The sequence below is a fragment of the Babylonia areolata genome, chromosome 19, assembly GCF_041734735.1.
Source record: "Babylonia areolata isolate BAREFJ2019XMU chromosome 19, ASM4173473v1, whole genome shotgun sequence".
Taxonomy (NCBI): domain Eukaryota; kingdom Metazoa; phylum Mollusca; class Gastropoda; order Neogastropoda; family Buccinidae; genus Babylonia; species Babylonia areolata.
In genome coordinates, this window is record NC_134894.1 from 950,373 (window position 1) to 967,641 (window position 17,269).

Below are 17,269 nucleotides of genomic sequence, written 5' to 3' on the forward strand. Positions count from 1 at the left end.
ACACTTCATTAACAACCCTTCTGTCACTGTTGTTTGGGGGCTGCTGTCAGTCTGTCGTTATTAGGACACTTCATTAACAACCCTTCTGTCACTGTTGTTTGGGGGCTGCTGTCAGGGTCTGTCTTTATTGGGACACTTCATTAACAACCCTTCTGTCACTGTTGTTTGGGGGCTGCTGTCAGAGTCTGTCTTTATGACACTTCATTAACAACCCTTCTGTCACTGTTGTTTGGGGGCTGCTGTCAGGGTCTGTCTTTATTAGGACACTTCATTAACAACCCTTCTGTCACTGTTGTTTGGGGGCTGCTGTCAGGGTCTGTCTTTATTAGGACACTTCATTAACAACCCTGCTGTCAATGTATGTGTTCTGCATTGCTTTGAAAGGGACGTCACTGTAGTTGCTTCATCTTGCTGTTTCTTGGAGCCACTGTGGTTTGGGGGCTGCTGTCAGGGTCTGTCTTTATTAGGACACTTCATTAACAACCCTTCTGTCACTGTTGTTTGGGGGCTGCTGTCAGGGTCTGTCTTTATTGGGACACTTCATTAACAACCCTTCTGTCACTGTTGTTTGGGGGCTGCTGTCAGGGTCTGTCTTTATTAGAACACTTCATTAACAAACCTACTGTCACTGTTGTTTGGGGGCTGCTGTCAGGGTCTGTCTTTATTAGGACACTTCATTAACAAACCTGCTGTCAGTGTATGTGTTCTGCATTGCTTTGAAAGGGACGTCACTGTAGTTGCTTCATCTTGCTGTTTCTTGGAGCCACTGTGGTTTGGGTGGTTTTTTTGTTTTGGGGTGTGTGTTTTTGTGTGTGTGTTTTTCTGCTCTTATTACATCTGCATACATGCTTTAAGTATCACTGATGTGTATGTTCATCAGATGTAGTACTTCCTGTTTTCTTTTTACAATCATATTTGCATGAGACATTAGTTCTGACATTTGGCCAGTTATGGTGACAGTTATATTGATATAAATACTAACACTGGTTAATACTGATTTATACTATATTTCATTTATGTTGGACATTTTATACTAACTGGTTTATTATTAATGTTTAACAGAGAGCAGTGTTGGTATATGATAAACAGTATGAATATATTTTGCTATTTAAGTGTATTTTCCTCTGCCTTGCCGTCTTTTGTTCCTCTGCTATGTGGTCTTGTGTGTTGTTGTTTTTGAACTGAAGTGTTGTGACTTGTGTTTGTCACACACACACATGCTTTCACACCCTCTCCCCTCACATATACACACACACACACATACTTTCACACCCTCCCCCCTCACATATACACACACACACACACATGCTTTCACACCCTTCCCCTCACATATACACACACACACACATGCTTTCACACCCTCCCCCCTCACATATACACACACACACACACATGCTTTCACACCCTCCCCCCTCACATATACACACACACACACATGCTTTCACACCCTCCCCCCTCACATATACACACACACATGCTTTCACACCCTCCCCCCTCACATACACACACACATGCTTTCACACCCTCCCCCCTCACATATACACACACACACACACACATGCTTTCACACCCTCCCCCTCACACACATACACACACACATGCTTTCACACCCTCCCCCCTCACATATACACACACACACATGCTTTCACACCCTCCCCCCTCACATACACACACACATGCTTTCACACCCTCCCCCCTCACATACACACACACAGCTCACACACACACATGCACACACACACACACACATGCTCACACCCTCACCCACACACATACACACACACATGCTTTCACACCCTCCCCCCTCACACATACACACACACACATACACATGCTTTCACACCCTTCCCCCTCACACACACACACACACATGCTTTCACACCCTCCCCCCTCACACACACACACACACACACACACACACACACACATGCTTTCACACCCTCCCCTCTCACACACACACACACACACACACATGCTTTCACATCCTCCCCCCCCTCCCCCCCACACACACACACCTCACCAAATCTGCATGGATTGATGGCCTAGAGGTAATGCGTCCGCCTAGGAAGCGAGAGAATCTGAACGTGTTGGTTCGAATCGCGGCTCAGTCACCAGTATTTTCTCCCCCTCCACTAGACCTTGAGTGGTGGTCTGGACGCTAATCATTCGGATGAGATGATAAACTGAGGTCCCGTGTGCAGCATACACTTGGCGCACATAAAAGAATCCACGACAGCGAAAGGGTTGTCCCTGGCAAAATTCTGTAGAAACATCCACTTTGATAGGAAAAAACAAATGAAAATGCATGCAGGGAAAAAATACAAAAATAATGGGTGGTGCTCTCAGTGTAGCGACGCACTCTCCCTGGGGAGAAGCAGCCTGAATTTCACACAGAGAAATCTGTTGTGATATAAAGAGAAAACACATAAACAATTATCAAATCTGTGTGTCTTCCTGAATCCTGACACACCATCCTCTTGTCTGGTCAGCTGCAGAGAGCATGGAACTTAACACTGAAAGGATGTTTTTGTGCTATGTGATGCTAGCTGATGATTGAGTTGTAGTGCTGAATGCAATAGCACAGTGTGTATGGCTTGAGCAGTAGATGTGGTTGTGCTTGCTGGTTTCTTTAGCTGTCGTATTTTTTAGACTTTTTTTTTTTTTTAAACTTTTTCAGACTGATGTACCAGTGGATAGAACTGGTAACAGCTTATCAGACTGATGTACCAGTGGATAGAACTGGTAACAGCTTATCAGACTGATGTACCAGTGGATAGAACTAGTAACAGCTTATCAGACTGATGTACCAGAGGATAGAACTGGTAACAGCTTATGAGACTGATGTACCAGTGGATAGAACTGGTAACAGCTTATCAGACTGATGTACCAGTGGATAGAACTGGTAACAGCTTATCAGACTGATGTACCAGTGGATAGAACTGGTAACAGCTTATCAGACTGATGTACCAGTGGATAGAACTGGTAACAGCTTATCAGACTGATGTACCAGAGGATAGAACTGGTAACAGCTTATCAGACTGATGTACCAGTGGATAGAACTGGTAACAGCTTATCAGACTGATGTACCAGTGGATAGAACTGGTAACAGCTTATCAGACTGATGTACCAGTATACAGAACTGGTACCAGAGCTGTGCACAGGTGTAATGTTGAACAGGGATGAAGACGTGTACAGGAAGAACAGAGAAAACTGGTGACATGAAAGAAAAGATATACAGTGTGACATGTATACTTCAGGAAGAGACAATACTGGCTGGTGGTGACATGTAGACAGGTATACGTCATGTTGTGGTGATGTGTGACAGGTTTACCATGTCACATGTAGACAGGTGTGGTGAGGTGTGACACATAGACAGGGGTGTGACATGTAGACAGGTGTGGTGAGGTGTGACAGGTGACATGTAGACAGGTGTGGTGAGGTGTGACTTGTAGACAGGGGTGTGACATGTAGACAGGTGTGGTGAGGTGTGACATGTAGACAGGTGTGGTGAGGTGTGACATGTAGACAGGGTGTGACATGTAGACAGGTGTGGTGAGGTGTGACATGTAGAAAGGTGTGGTGAGGTGTGACATGTAGACAGGGTGTGACATGTAGACAGGGGTGTGACATGTAGACAGGTGTGGTGAGGTGTGACATGTAGACAGGGGTGTGACATAGACAGGTGTGGTGAGGTGTGACAGGTGACATGTAGACAGGTGTGGTGAGGTGTGACATGTAGACAGGTGTGGTGAGGTGTGACATGTAGACAGGGGTGTGACATGTAGACAGGTGTGGTGAGGTGTGACATGTAGACAGGTGTGGTGAGGTGACATGTAGACAGGGGTGTGACATGTAGACAGGCGTGGTGAGGTGTGACATGTAGACAGGGGTGTGACATGTAGACAGGTGTGGTGAGGTGTGACATGTAGACAGGTGTGGTGAGGTGTGACATGTAGACAGGGGTGTGACGTAGACAGGTGTGGTGAGGTGTGACAGGTGACATGTAGACAGGTGTGGTGAGGTGTGACATGTAGACAGGTGTGGTGAGGTGTGACATGTAGACAGGTGTGGTGAGGTGTGACATGTAGACAGGGGTGTGACATGTAGACAGGTGTGGTGAGGTGTGACATGTAGACAGGTGTGGTGAGGTGACATGTAGACAGGGGTGTGACATGTAGACAGGTGTGGTAAGGTGTGACATGTAGACAGGTGTGGTGAGGTGTGACACGTAGACAGGGGTGTGACATGTAGACAGGTGTGGTGAGGTGACATGTAGACAGGGGTGTGACATGTAGAAAGGTGTGGTGAAGTGTAACATGTAGACAGGGGTGTGACATGTAGACAGGTGTGGTGAGGTGTGACATGTAGACAGGGGTGTGACATGTAGACAGGTGTGGTGAGGTGTGACATGTAGACAGGGGTGTGACATGTAGACAGGTGTGGTGAGGTGACATGTAGACAGGGGTGTGACATGTAGACAGGTGTGGTGAGGTGACATGTAGACAGGGGTGTGACATGTAGACAGGTGTGGTGAGGTGACATGTAGACAGGGGTGTGACATGTAGAAAGGTGTGGTGAGGTGTGACATGTAGACAGGGGTGTGACATGTAGACAGGTGTGGTGAGGTGACGTGTAGACAGGGGTGTGACATGTAGAAAGGTGTGGTGAGGTGACATGTAGACAGGGGTGTGACATGTAGAAAGGTGTGGTGAGGTGTGACATGTAGACAGGTGTGAAGTGTGACATGTAGACAGGTGTGGTGAAGTGTGACATGTAGACAGGGGTGTGACATGTTGACAGGTGTGGTGAGGTGTGACATGTAGACAGGTGTGGTGAAGTGTGACATGTAGACAGGGGTGTGACATGTTGACAGGTGTGGTGAGTTTTGACATGTAGACAGGTGTGGTGAGGTGTGACATGTTGACAGGTGTGGTGAGGTGTGACGGGTGACATGTAGACAGGTGTGGTGAGGTGTGACGGGTGTGGTGAGGTGTGACAGGTGTGGTGAGGTGTGACGGGTGACATGTTGACAGGTGTGGTGAGGTGTGACGGGTGACATGTTGACAGGTGTGGTGAGGTGTGACGGGTGTGGTGAGGTGTGACAGGTGTGGTGAGGTGTGACGGGTGACACTGACACTTTCAGGAGCGGCAGCAGCAGCAGTCACAGAAAGAGGAGGAGCAGCAGCGACACAGAGCTGACCAGCAGAGGAAGGAACGTGCTGCCGTGAGTTGTCTCCCTTCATCTCTGACGGTGACAAATGTGTTGTCTCCCCTTCATCTCTGACAATGACAAATGTTGTGTTGTCTCCCTTCATCTCTGAAAGTGACAAACATTGTGTTGTCTCCCTTCATCTCTGACAGTGACATTGTGTTGTCTCCCTTCATCTCTGACAATGACAAATGTTGTGTTGTCTCCCTTCATCTCTGACAGTGACAAACATTGTGTTGTCTCCCTTCATCTCTGACAGTGACAAATGTTGTGTTGTCTCCCTTCATCTCTGACAGTGACATTGTGTTGTCTTCCCTTCATCTCTGACAATGACAAATGTTGTGTTGTCTCCCTTCATCTCTGACAGTGACAAACATTGTGTTGTCTCCCTTCATCTCTGACAGTGACAAATGTTGTGTTGTCTCCCCTTCATCTCTGACAATGACAAACATTGTGTTGTCTCCCTTCATCTCTGACAGTGACAAATGTTGTGTTGTCTCCCTTCATCTCTGACAGTGACAAACATTGTGTTGTCTCCCTTCATCTCTGACAATGACAAATGTTGTGTTGTCTCCCTTCATCTCTGACAGTGACAAACATTGTGTTGTCTCCCTTCATCTCTGACAGTGACAAATGTTGTGTTGTCTCCCCTTCATCTCTGAAAGTGACAAACATTGTGTTGTCTTCCCTTCATCTCTGAAAGTGACAAACATTGTGTTGTCTTCCCTTCATCTCTGACAATGACAAATGTTGTGTTGTCTCCCTTCATCTCTGACAATGACAAATGTTGTGTTGTCTCCCTTCATCTCTGACAATGACAAACATTGTGTTGTCTTCCCTTCATCTCTGACAGTGATAAATGTTGTGTTGCCTCCCCTTCATCTCTGACAGTGACAAATGTTGTGTTGTCTCCCTTCATCTCTGACAGTGACAAATGTTGTGTTGTCTCCCTTCATCTCTGACAGTGATAAATGTTGTGTTGCCTCCCCTTCATCTCTGACAGTGACAAATGTTGTGTTGTCTCCCTTCATCTCTGACAATGACAAACATTGTGTTGTCTCCCTTCATCTCTGACAGTGACAAATGTTGTGTTGCCTCCCCTTCATCTCTGACAGTGACAAATGTTGTGTTGTCTCCCTTCATCTCTGACAGTGACAAATGTTGTGTTGTCTCCCTTCATCTCTGACAGTGACAAATGTTGTGTTGTCTCCCTTCATCTCTGACAGTGACAAATGTTGTGTTGCCTCCCCTTCATCTCTGACAGTGACAAATGTTGTGTTGTCTCCCTTCATCTCTGACAGTGACAAATGTTGTGTTGTCTCCCTTCATCTCTGACAGTGACAAACATTGTGTTGCCTCCCCTTCATCTCTGACAGTGACAAATGTTGTGTTGTCTCCCTTCATCTCTGACAGTGACATTGTGTTGTCTCCCTTCATCTCTGACAATGACAAATGTTGTGTTGTCTCCCTTCATCTCTGACAGTGACATTGTGTTGTCTCCCTTCATCTCTGACAGTGACATTGTGTTGTCTCCCCTTTGTAATGACAAAATTTGTCTCCACCTTCATGACTTCCAGTGACAAATGCTGTCTCTCCTTTATCACTGACAATACAAATGCTGTCTCTTCTTTATCACTGACAATACAAATGCTGTCTCTCCTTTATCACTGACAATACAAATGCTGTCTCTCCTTCATCACTGACAATACAAATGCTGTCTCTCCTTTATCACTGACAATACAAATGCTGTCTCTTCTTTATCACTGACAATACAAATGCTGTCTCCACCTTTATCACTGACAATACAAATGATGTCTCACCTTTATCAGTGACAATACAAATGCTGTCTCCACCTTCATGACTTCCAGTGACAAATGCTGTCTCTCCTTTATCACTGACAATACAAATACTGTCTCTCCTTTATCACTGACAATACAAATGCTGTCTCTCCTTTATCAGTGACAATACAAATGCTGTCTCCACCTTCATGACTTCCAGTGACAAATGCTGTCTCTCCTTTATCACTGACAATACAAATACTGTCTCTCCTTTATCAGTGACAATACAAATGCTGTCTCTCCTTTATCAGTGACAACACAAATGCTGTCTCTCCTTTATCACTGACAATACAAATGCTGTCTCCACCTTTATCACTGACAATACAAATGCTGTCTCTCCTTTATCACTGACAATACAAATACTGTCTCCACCTTCACTGACAATACAAATGCTGTCTCTCCTTTATCACTGACAATACAAATGCTGTCTCCACCTTTATCAGTGACAACACAAATGCTGTCTCTCCTTTATCACTGACAATACAAATGCTGTCTCTCCTTTATCAGTGACAATACAAATGCTGTCTCCACCTTTATCACTGACAATACAAATACTGTCTCTCCTTTATCAGTGACAAATGCTGTCTCCACCTTTATCACTGACAATACAAATGCTGTCTCTCCTTTATCACTGACAATACAAATGCTGTCTCCACCTTTATCACTGACAATACAAATGCTGTCTCCACCTTTATCACTGACAATACAAATGCTGTCTCTCCTTCATCACTGACAATACAAATGCTGTCTCTCCTGACAATACAAATGCTGTCTCTCCTTTATCACTGACAATACAAATGCTGTCTCTCCTTTATCAGTGACAACACAAATGCTGTCTCTCCTTTATCACTGACAATACAAATGCTGTCTCTCCTTTATCAGTGACAACACAAATGCTGTCTCCACCTTTATCAGTGACAATACAAATGCTGTCTCTCCTTCATCACTGACAATACAAATGCTGTCTCCACCTTCACTGACAATACAAATGCTGTCTCTCCTTTATCACTGACAATACAAATGCTGTCTCTCCTTTATCACTGACAATACAAATGCTGTCTCTCCTTTATCACTGACAATACAAATGCTGTCTCTCCTTTATCACTGACAATACAAATGCTGTCTCCACCTTTATCAGTGACAATACAAATGCTGTCTCTCCTTTATCACTGACAATACAAATGCTGTCTCTCCTTTATCAGTGACAATACAAATGCTGTCTCCACCTTTATCACTGACAATACAAATGCTGTCTCCACCTTTATCACTGACAATACAAATGCTGTCTCTCCTTTATCAGTGACAACACAAATGCTGTCTCCACCTTTATCAGTGACAACACAAATGCTGTCTCCACCTTTATCAGTGACAATACAAATGCTGTCTCTCCTTTATCAGTGACAACACAAATGCTGTCTCTCCTTTATCACTGACAACACAAATGCTGTCTCCACCTTTATCAGTGACAACACAAATGCTGTCTCTCCTTTATCACTGACAATACAAATACTGTCTCCACCTTCACTGACAACACAAATGCTGTCTCCACCTTCACTGACAACACAAATGCTGTCTCTCCTTTATCACTGACAATACAAATGCTGTCTCTCCTTTATCACTGACAATACAAATACTGTCTCCACCTTCACTGACAATACAAATGCTGTCTCTCCTTTATCACTGACAATACAAATGCTGTCTCCACCTTCATCACTGACAATACAAATGCTGTCTCCACCTTCATCACTGACAAATGATGTCTCCCCTTTATTACTGACAGTGACAAATGTTGTCTCCCCTTCATAACTTTAACAAATGTGTTGTTGACTGTGTCACTGTGTGTCACAGGCTGTGTGGTGACTGTCACTGTGTGTCACAGGCTGTGTGGTGACTGTCACTGTGTGTCACAGGCTATGTGGTGACTGTCACTGTGTGTCACAGTTTGTGTGGTGACTGTCACTGTGCGTCACAGGCTGTGTTGTGACTGTCACTGTGTGTCACAGGCTGTGTGGTGACTGTCACTGTGTGTCACAGGCTGTGTGGTGACTGTCGCTGTGTGTCACAGGCTGTGTGGTGACTGTCACTGTGTGTCACAGGCTGTGTGGTGACTGTCACTGTGTGTCACAGGCTGTGTGGTGAATATGTCACTGTGGCATAGGCTGTGTGTCACAGGCTGTGTGGTAACCGTCTGTCACTATGTACCACAGGCTGTGTCAGTGTGTGTCACAGGCCGTTGTGATTGTGTCACTGTGTAATAGGCTGTGTGTCAGTGTGTGTCACAGGCTGTGGTGAATGTGTCACTGTGTGTTGGCTGTGTGTCAGTGTGTGTCACAGGCTGTGGTGAATGTGTCACTCTGTGTCACAGGCTGTGGTGAATGTGTCACTGTGTGTTGGCTGTGTCACAGACTGTGTGTCAGAACACAGGCTGTGGTAAATGTGTCACTGTGTGTCACAGGCTGTGTCAGTGTGTCACAGGCTGTGGTGAATGTGTCGCTGTGTGTCAGTGTGTGTCACAGGCTGTGTCAGTGGGTGTCCCTGTGTCACAGGAAGCAGCCTCCCTGGCGTCCGGGTCAGCATCCAGTGCCAGAGAGTTCTTCAAACAGAAGTCAGTGGAGCGACCAGACGCTGACGCCAGACGGGCCCCGCCCCCTCCCAGGTCAGGCACACACACACACACACACACACACGGGCCCCGCCCCCTCCCAGGTCAGGCACACACACACACACACACACACACGGGCCCCGCCCCCTCCCAGGTCAGGCACACACACACACACGGGCCCCGCCCCCTCCCAGGTCAGGCACACACACACACACACAGACACACGGGCCCCGCCCCCTCCCAGGTCAGGCACACACACACACACGGGCCCCGCCCCCTCCCAGGTCAGGCACACACACACACACACACACACACGGGCCCCGCCCCCTCCCAGGTCAGGCACACACACACACACACGGGCCCCGCCCCCTCCCAGGTCAGGCACACACACACACACACACACACACACACGGGCCCCGCCCCCTCCCAGGTCAGGCACACACACACACACACACACACACACGGGCCCCGCCCCCTCCCAGGTCAGGCACACACACACACACACGGGCCCCGCCCCCTCCCAGGTCAGGCACACACACACACACACACACACACATGGGCCCCGCCCCCTCCCAGGTCAGGCACACACACACACACACACACACACACGGGCCCCGCCCCCTCCCAGGTCAGGCACACACACACACACACGGGCCCCGCCCCCTCCCAGGTCAGGCACACACACACACACACACACACACACGGGCCCCGCCCCCTCCCAGGTCAGGCACACACACACACACACACACACACACGGGCCCCGCCCCCTCCCAGGTCAGGCACACACACACACACACACACACACACACGGGCCCCACCCCCTCCCAGGTCAGGCACACACACACACACACACACACACACACACGGGCCCCGCCCCCTCCCAGGTCAGGCACACACACACACACACACGGGCCCTGCCCCCTCCCAGGTCAGGCACACACACACACACACACACACACACGGGCCCCACCCCCTCCCAGGTCAGGCACACACACACACACACACACACACACACGGGCCCCGCCCCCTCCCAGGTCAGGCACACACACACACACACACACACACACACACACACGGGCCCCGCCCCCTCCCAGGTCAGGCACACACACACGTGCACGCATGCACACGGGCCCCGCCCCCTCCCAGGTCAGGCACACACACACGTGCACGCATGCACACACACACGCACGCGCACTTTGTGGTTATAAATACTTCCATCAATCTCTTGGATGCCAGGACTAGTCTGTTCAGTCTGCCATTGTTGGTAAAGCCCAGAAGGCTGCACTCCATTTTGAAGGACATGTTTTATTACTTATTGCTCTTTATATTCCAGCGGACTGCACAGGGCTGTATCAGGACTGCCAGACCATACAAAGGCTCAGGCATGTCAACACAAAACTGTCTACAACAAAAACCAAAAAAACAAACAAGACAAACCCACAAAACACAGTTTGTGACACATTATCCTAACCATTTATCTCCTTTGGGCAAACAAGACCAGACCATGCTGAGGATGTCAGCCTTTGTGCTGAATCTATCCTCCCCAGAGACAGAAAGTGGCCAACAGTGGAGGGAGACAAAAGGTGACAGCAGTGAACTGGCTGAGTACAGCAGAGAATGGGGTGCTGTGACTGCCTGATGCGCCGTGCGTCCAGTGATGCCAGGGCATCTTAAGTTTGAATAAAATAAGTGCATAATTGGATTGAAGATAATGTCAGTATTCATGTCAGCAATAAGTTTTGTTGTAGTATATCCATCCAAACAGTTTTAATTACACATACTTAACTGTGACCCACCGGTGCAGACTCCAGCCAGGGGCTGGATTCCCGTCCTGTCCAAACTACTGGTCCACTATGCGGAGAAATCGAAAGAAGCTGCGGCAAATAGCCCCCCTTGGTAGTTACCTCCCTTGTGTTACCGGAAGCAGCGTCCTCTTGTCCGGCAGCCATCTTGGATTTCATGACCTGTACTACATTTGCGGCTAAGTTTTTTTTTGCATTTATGCGTTTCTGTCCTTTCATTGACTCCTTGTCTTTGCATGTAACCATGTTTTCAAACAGGATACATGTCTGCGTCGATCGTTTGGGCGCTCAGCCCAAAAATAAGCCCAGACTGAACTCAATCGGCCCACAACTGATGTGCAATCATCAGATCAAGCCACATGTGCACCTCATTGCATTGAGGCTCAACCGTGCTCAAGTGAGGCAACCCCATAGGGTACCCGTTTCCTTCCCTTCCTTTGATTGGAAGGGCTCTCAATAAACTGTGGACTCAACACACTGACCTGATTCTCTTTACGCTACATTTATCAGCACAGCTGTGGTCCACAGACCTCTCCCGCTATACAGCTGCAGGCCTGAGTCTTCTTTGCCCGCACCAGCAGCCTTCAGTGACGCAGTACACCCTATCTCCCAGCCCCATCGCCCCCGGCGAGTGGTGTCGCCAACTCACCCACTCAAACCCTCCAGCGTGAACCTCACTTGACAGATTCCAATGGTCACCTGAGCTCAAGCCAAACCCATTGCCTAGCCTTTAATGCCATCAAACTCTAGTACTGTCAGTCATTCCCTTCGTAGCGGGTCGCTGATCAGAGCAGGACATAATGCTGAGGACCTCTCTCAGGACATCTCTTCTAGCAGGACATCTCCATTTTCCCTTGATTTCAGCTGGACTTTTTGTCCGAAATACCCAAAGTCACTTCCCCAGCATGGATCATTCAACTGGTCCCCACATCTCGGGCAACATGCACTGCTTCCTCTGCCTTCTCAGGACTCCAAGTCTCTCCCCAAATAGATCACCCAGATGATACATATGTCGTCTCTCCCCAAATAGATCACCCAGATGATACACTTTGTCCTTTGTCTTCTCAGGACTCCAAGTCTCTCCCCAAATAGATCACCCAGATGATACATATGTCGTCTCTCCCCAAATAGATCACCCAGATGATACACTTTGTCCTTTGTCTTCTCAGGACTCCAAGTCTCTCCCCAAATAGATCACCCAGATGATACACATTTGTCGTCTCTCCCCAAATAGATCACCCAAATGATACACTTTTGTCCTTTGCAACCCTGGTCATGTTTTCCACATGCAGCTGTGATCAGTCCTGAGGGACATTGTGTGATCAGTCCTGAGGGACAGTGTGTGGTCAGTCCTGAGGGACAGTGTGTGATCAGTCCTGAGGGACATTGTGTGATCAGTCCTGAGGGACACTGTGTGATCAGTCCTGAGGGACAGTGTGTGATCAGTCCTGAGGGACAATATGTGGTCAGTCCTGAGGGACAATGTGTGGTCAGTCCTGAGGGACAATGTGTGGTCAGTCCTGAGGGACAATGTGTGATCAGTCCTGAGGGAGTGTGTGATCAGTCCTGAGGGACAATGTGTGGTCAGTCCTGAGGGACAGTGTGTGATCAGTCCTGAGGGACAGTGTGTGATCAGTCCTGAGGGACAGTGTGTGATCAGTCCTGAGGGACAGTGTGTGATCAGTCCTGAGGGACAATGTGTGGTCAGTCCTGAGGGACAATGTGTGATCAGTCCTGAGGGACAGTGTGTGGTCAGTCCTGAGGGACAGTGTGTGATCAGTCCTGAGGGACAGTGTATGATCAGTCCTGAGGGACAGTGTGTGATCAGTCCTGAGGGACAATGTGTGATCAGTCCTGAGGGACAATGTGTGATCAGTCCTGAGGGACACTGTGTGATCAGTCCTGAGGGACAATGTGTGATCAGTCCTGAGGGACAGTGTGTGGTCAGTCCTGAGGGACAGTGTATGATCAGTCCTGAGGGACAATGTATGATCAGTCCTGAGGGACAATGTGTGATCAGTCCTGAGGGACAGTGTATGATCAGTCCTGAGGGACAATGTGTGATCAGTCCTGAGGGACAATGTGTGATCAGTCCTGAGGGACAATGTGTGATCAGTCCTGAGGGACAGTGTGTGGTCAGTCCTGAGGGACAGTGTGTGATCAGTCCTGAGGGACAATGTGTGATCAGTCCTGAGGGACAGTGTATGATCAGTCCTGAGGGACAATGTATGATCAGTCCTGAGGGACAATGTGTGATCAGTCCTGAGGGACAGTGTGTGATCAGTCCTGAGGGACAGTGTGTGATCAGTCCTGAGGGACAGTGTGTGATCAGTCCTGAGGGACAGTGTGTGATCAGTCCTGAGGGACAGTGTGTGGTCAGTCCTGAGGGACAGTGTATGATCAGTCCTGAGGGACAATGTGTGATCAGTCCTGAGGGACAATGTGTGATCAGTCCTGAGGGACAGTGTATGATCAGTCCTGAGGGACAGTGTATGATCAGTCCTGAGGGACAGTGTGTGATCAGTCCTGAGGGACAATGTGTGATCAGTCCTGAGGGACAATGTGTGATCAGTCCTGAGGGACAATGTGTGATCAGTCCTGAGGGACAGTGTGTGATCAGTCCTGAGGGACAGTGTGTGATCAGTCCTGAGGGACAGTGTGTGATCAGTCCTGAGGGACAATGTATGATCAGTCCTGAGGGACAATATGTGGTCAGTCCTGAGGGACAGTGTGTGATCAGTCCTGAGGGACAGTGTGTGGTCAGTCCTGAGGGACAATGTGTGATCAGTCCTGAGGGACAGTGTATGATCAGTCCTGAGGGTGTATGATCAGTCCTGAGGGACAGTGTATGATCAGTCCTGAGGGACAATGTGTGATCAGTCCTGAGGGACAGTGTATGATCAGTCCTGAGGGTGTATGATCAGTCCTGAGGGACAGTGTATGATCAGTCCTGAGGGACAATGTGTGATCAGTCCTGAGGGACAGTGTGTGATCAGTCCTGAGGGACAATGTGTGATCAGTCCTGAGGGACAATGTGTGATCAGTCCTGAGGGACAGTGTATGATCAGTCCTGAGGGACAATGTGTGATCAGTCCTGAGGGACAGTGTATGATCAGTCCTGAGGGACAATGTGTGATCAGTCCTGAGGGACAGTGTATGCTGTTAAAGTTTCGTTAACTTAAACGGAGTGCCCAGGGCTCATAGCTTCAGATCATGGTACTCTTCACCTGATCATGCTCAGAAACACTCCACACTTCAGGGTTGAGGCCTCTGGAATAAACCCGGCCACACTCAAACGCAAAAACTAGAGACAACTCCTGCGGGACACTGGCCCAAGGGCCACGATGTTTTTCTAGCAGGCCATTACGGTTACCACATCCTAAAATTAGAGAAGGCAAACCCTCCGACTTGTCGTGCGATTCTGCACCAGTGGGTCACGGTTAAGTATATATAATTAATTTTTTTTTGTCAGTGTGTTTGATGTTACACGTTACAGGGAAGGTGGCCCATGTCAGTGTGTGTAACGTTACAGGGAAGGTGCCCCATGTCAGTGTGTGTAACGTTACAGGGAAGGTGCCCCATGTCAGTGTGTGTGATGTTACAGTGAAGGTGCCCCATGTCAGTGTGTGTGATGTTACAGGGAAGGTGGCCCATGTCAGTGTGTGTGATGTTACAGGGAAGGTGGGCCATGTCAGTGTGTGTGATGTTACAGGGAAGGTGCCCCATGTCAGTGTGATGTTACAGGGAAGGTGCCCCATGTCAGTGTGTGTGATGTTACAGGGAAGGTGCCCCATGTCAGTGTGTGTGATGTTACAGGGAAGGTGGCCCATGTCAGTGTGTGTGATGTTACAGGGAAGGTCCCCCATGTCAGTGTGTGATGTTACAGGGAAGGTGTCCCATGTCAGTGTGTGTGATGTTACACGTTACAGGGAAGGTGGCCCATGTCAGTGTGTGTGACGTTACAGGGAAGGTGCCCCATGTCAGTGTGTGTAACGTTACAGGGAAGGTGCCCCATGTCAGTGTGTGTGATGTTACAGGGAAGGTGCCCCATGTCAGTGTGTGTGATGTTACACGTTACAGGGAAGGTGCCCCATGTCAGTGTGTGTGACGTTACAGGGAAGGTGCCCCATGTCAGTGTGTGTGATGTTACAGGGAAGGTGGCCCATGTCAGTGTGTGTGACGTTACAGGGAAGGTGCCCCATGTCAGTGTGTGTAACGTTACAGGGAAGGTGGCCCATGTCAGTGTGTGTGACGTTACAGGGAAGGTGGCCCATGTCAGTGTGTGTGACGTTACAGGGAAGGTGGCCCATGTCAGTGTGTGTGATGTTACAGGGAAGGTGGCCCATGTCAGTGTGTGTAACGTTACAGGGAAGGTGCCCCATGTCAGTGTGTGTGATGTTACACGTTACAGGGAAGGTGCCCCATGTCAGTGTGTGTGATGTTACACGTTACAGGGAAGGTGGCCCATGTCAGTGTGTGTGACGTTACAGGGAAGGTGGCCCATGTCAGTGTGTGTAACGTTACAGGGAAGGTGGCCCATGTCAGTGTGTGTGATGTTACAGGGAAGGTGCCCCATGTCAGTGTGTGTGATGTTACACATTACAGGGAAGGTGGCCCATGTCAGTGTGTGTAACGTTACAGGGAAGGTGGCCCATGTCAGTGTGTGTGATGTTACAGGGAAGGTGGCCCATGTCAGTGTGTGTGATGTTACACATTACAGGGAAGGTGGCCCATGTCAGTGTGTGTGACGTTACAGGGAAGGTGGCCCATGTCAGTGTGTGTGACGTTACAGGGAAGGTGGCCCATGTCAGTGTGTGTGACGTTACATGTGTCAGTGTGTGTGACGTTACAGGGAAGGTGGCCCATGTCAGTGTGTGTGACGTTACATGTTACAGGAAACTGAAGTCGGCCTTCACAGCAGAACAGCCACCCAGCCAGGACTCAGGTCGCCATGACCCCATCCAGCTGCCCTCTGAGGAGACCTCCCCCTCCCCTTCCTCCCCCACACCCACCTCCCCCTCCTACCACCACCAGCAGGAAGCGGCCGATGAACCAGAACCGGAGCCGGAGCCGGAGCCTGAACCAGTGGCAGTTCCAGCCTCAGAGACGGCAGTTCCAGGCCCACGGAACCTGCTGCGTGACGGCCTGCCCCCCAGACAGGACTCTGATCAGGAGGAGGAGGAACAGAACTGGGACGGTGAGGCCTTCACTGACCTCTGACCCCGCACCACTCACTTCAAGACCCCCACACTGACCCCACACCACACACCTCACCTCAGTACCCACACACCACACTGACCACTCACACCACTGACCCCACACGCCACACTGGCCACACCACACTGACCCCACACACACCACTGACCCCCACACATCACACTGACCCCACACACCACACAGACCCCACACACCACACTGACCCCACACCACACTGACCCCACACACCACACACTGACCCCACACCACACAGACCCCACACACCACACTGACCCCTCACACCACACTGACCCCACACTGACCCCTTCCTTTTATTTCTCTATTTTGCTTTCAAACAGTTGTGAACAGGATTCTCTGAAGTAGACGTCACCAGATGCCAGCAGTACGTGATGGATGTGTTGTTTTTAACATTGCATGAATTGCATTCTGGAGTGGTGTTTGAGGTCAAGGTTCAGGGGGAGCGGGGGGGTGGGGGGGGTTAAAGAACTGTCAGGAAGCTGACTGGTGACAGACATTTGGGGGGGCTGGGGGGGGGGTTAAAGAACTGTCAGGAAGCTGACTGGTGACAGACATGGGGGGGGGGGTAAAGAACTGTCAGGAA

At 49.2% G+C, this 17,269-nt stretch overlaps 2 protein-coding genes across 3 annotated transcripts in view; one reads left to right on the forward strand and one right to left on the reverse strand.

Moving 5' to 3' along the window:
* Positions 1–17,269, forward strand: part of LOC143293359 (drebrin-like protein B) — a 48,461-nt gene that overhangs the window by 25,386 nt on the left and 5,806 nt on the right. For both annotated transcript variants that reach the window (XM_076604165.1, XM_076604166.1), the window contains 3 exons: positions 5,144–5,224; positions 9,594–9,703; positions 16,347–16,648. In XM_076604165.1, the coding sequence (XP_076460280.1) occupies positions 5,144–5,224; positions 9,594–9,703; positions 16,347–16,648 (493 nt within the window). The remainder of the gene's footprint in view (positions 1–5,143; positions 5,225–9,593; positions 9,704–16,346; positions 16,649–17,269) is intronic.
* On the reverse strand, positions 1,870–4,970 carry LOC143293357 (uncharacterized). The gene has a single exon (XM_076604164.1). It carries the CDS (start codon positions 4,844–4,846, stop codon positions 3,302–3,304), a length of 1,545 nt encoding a protein of 514 aa, XP_076460279.1. The 5' UTR covers positions 4,847–4,970; the 3' UTR covers positions 1,870–3,301.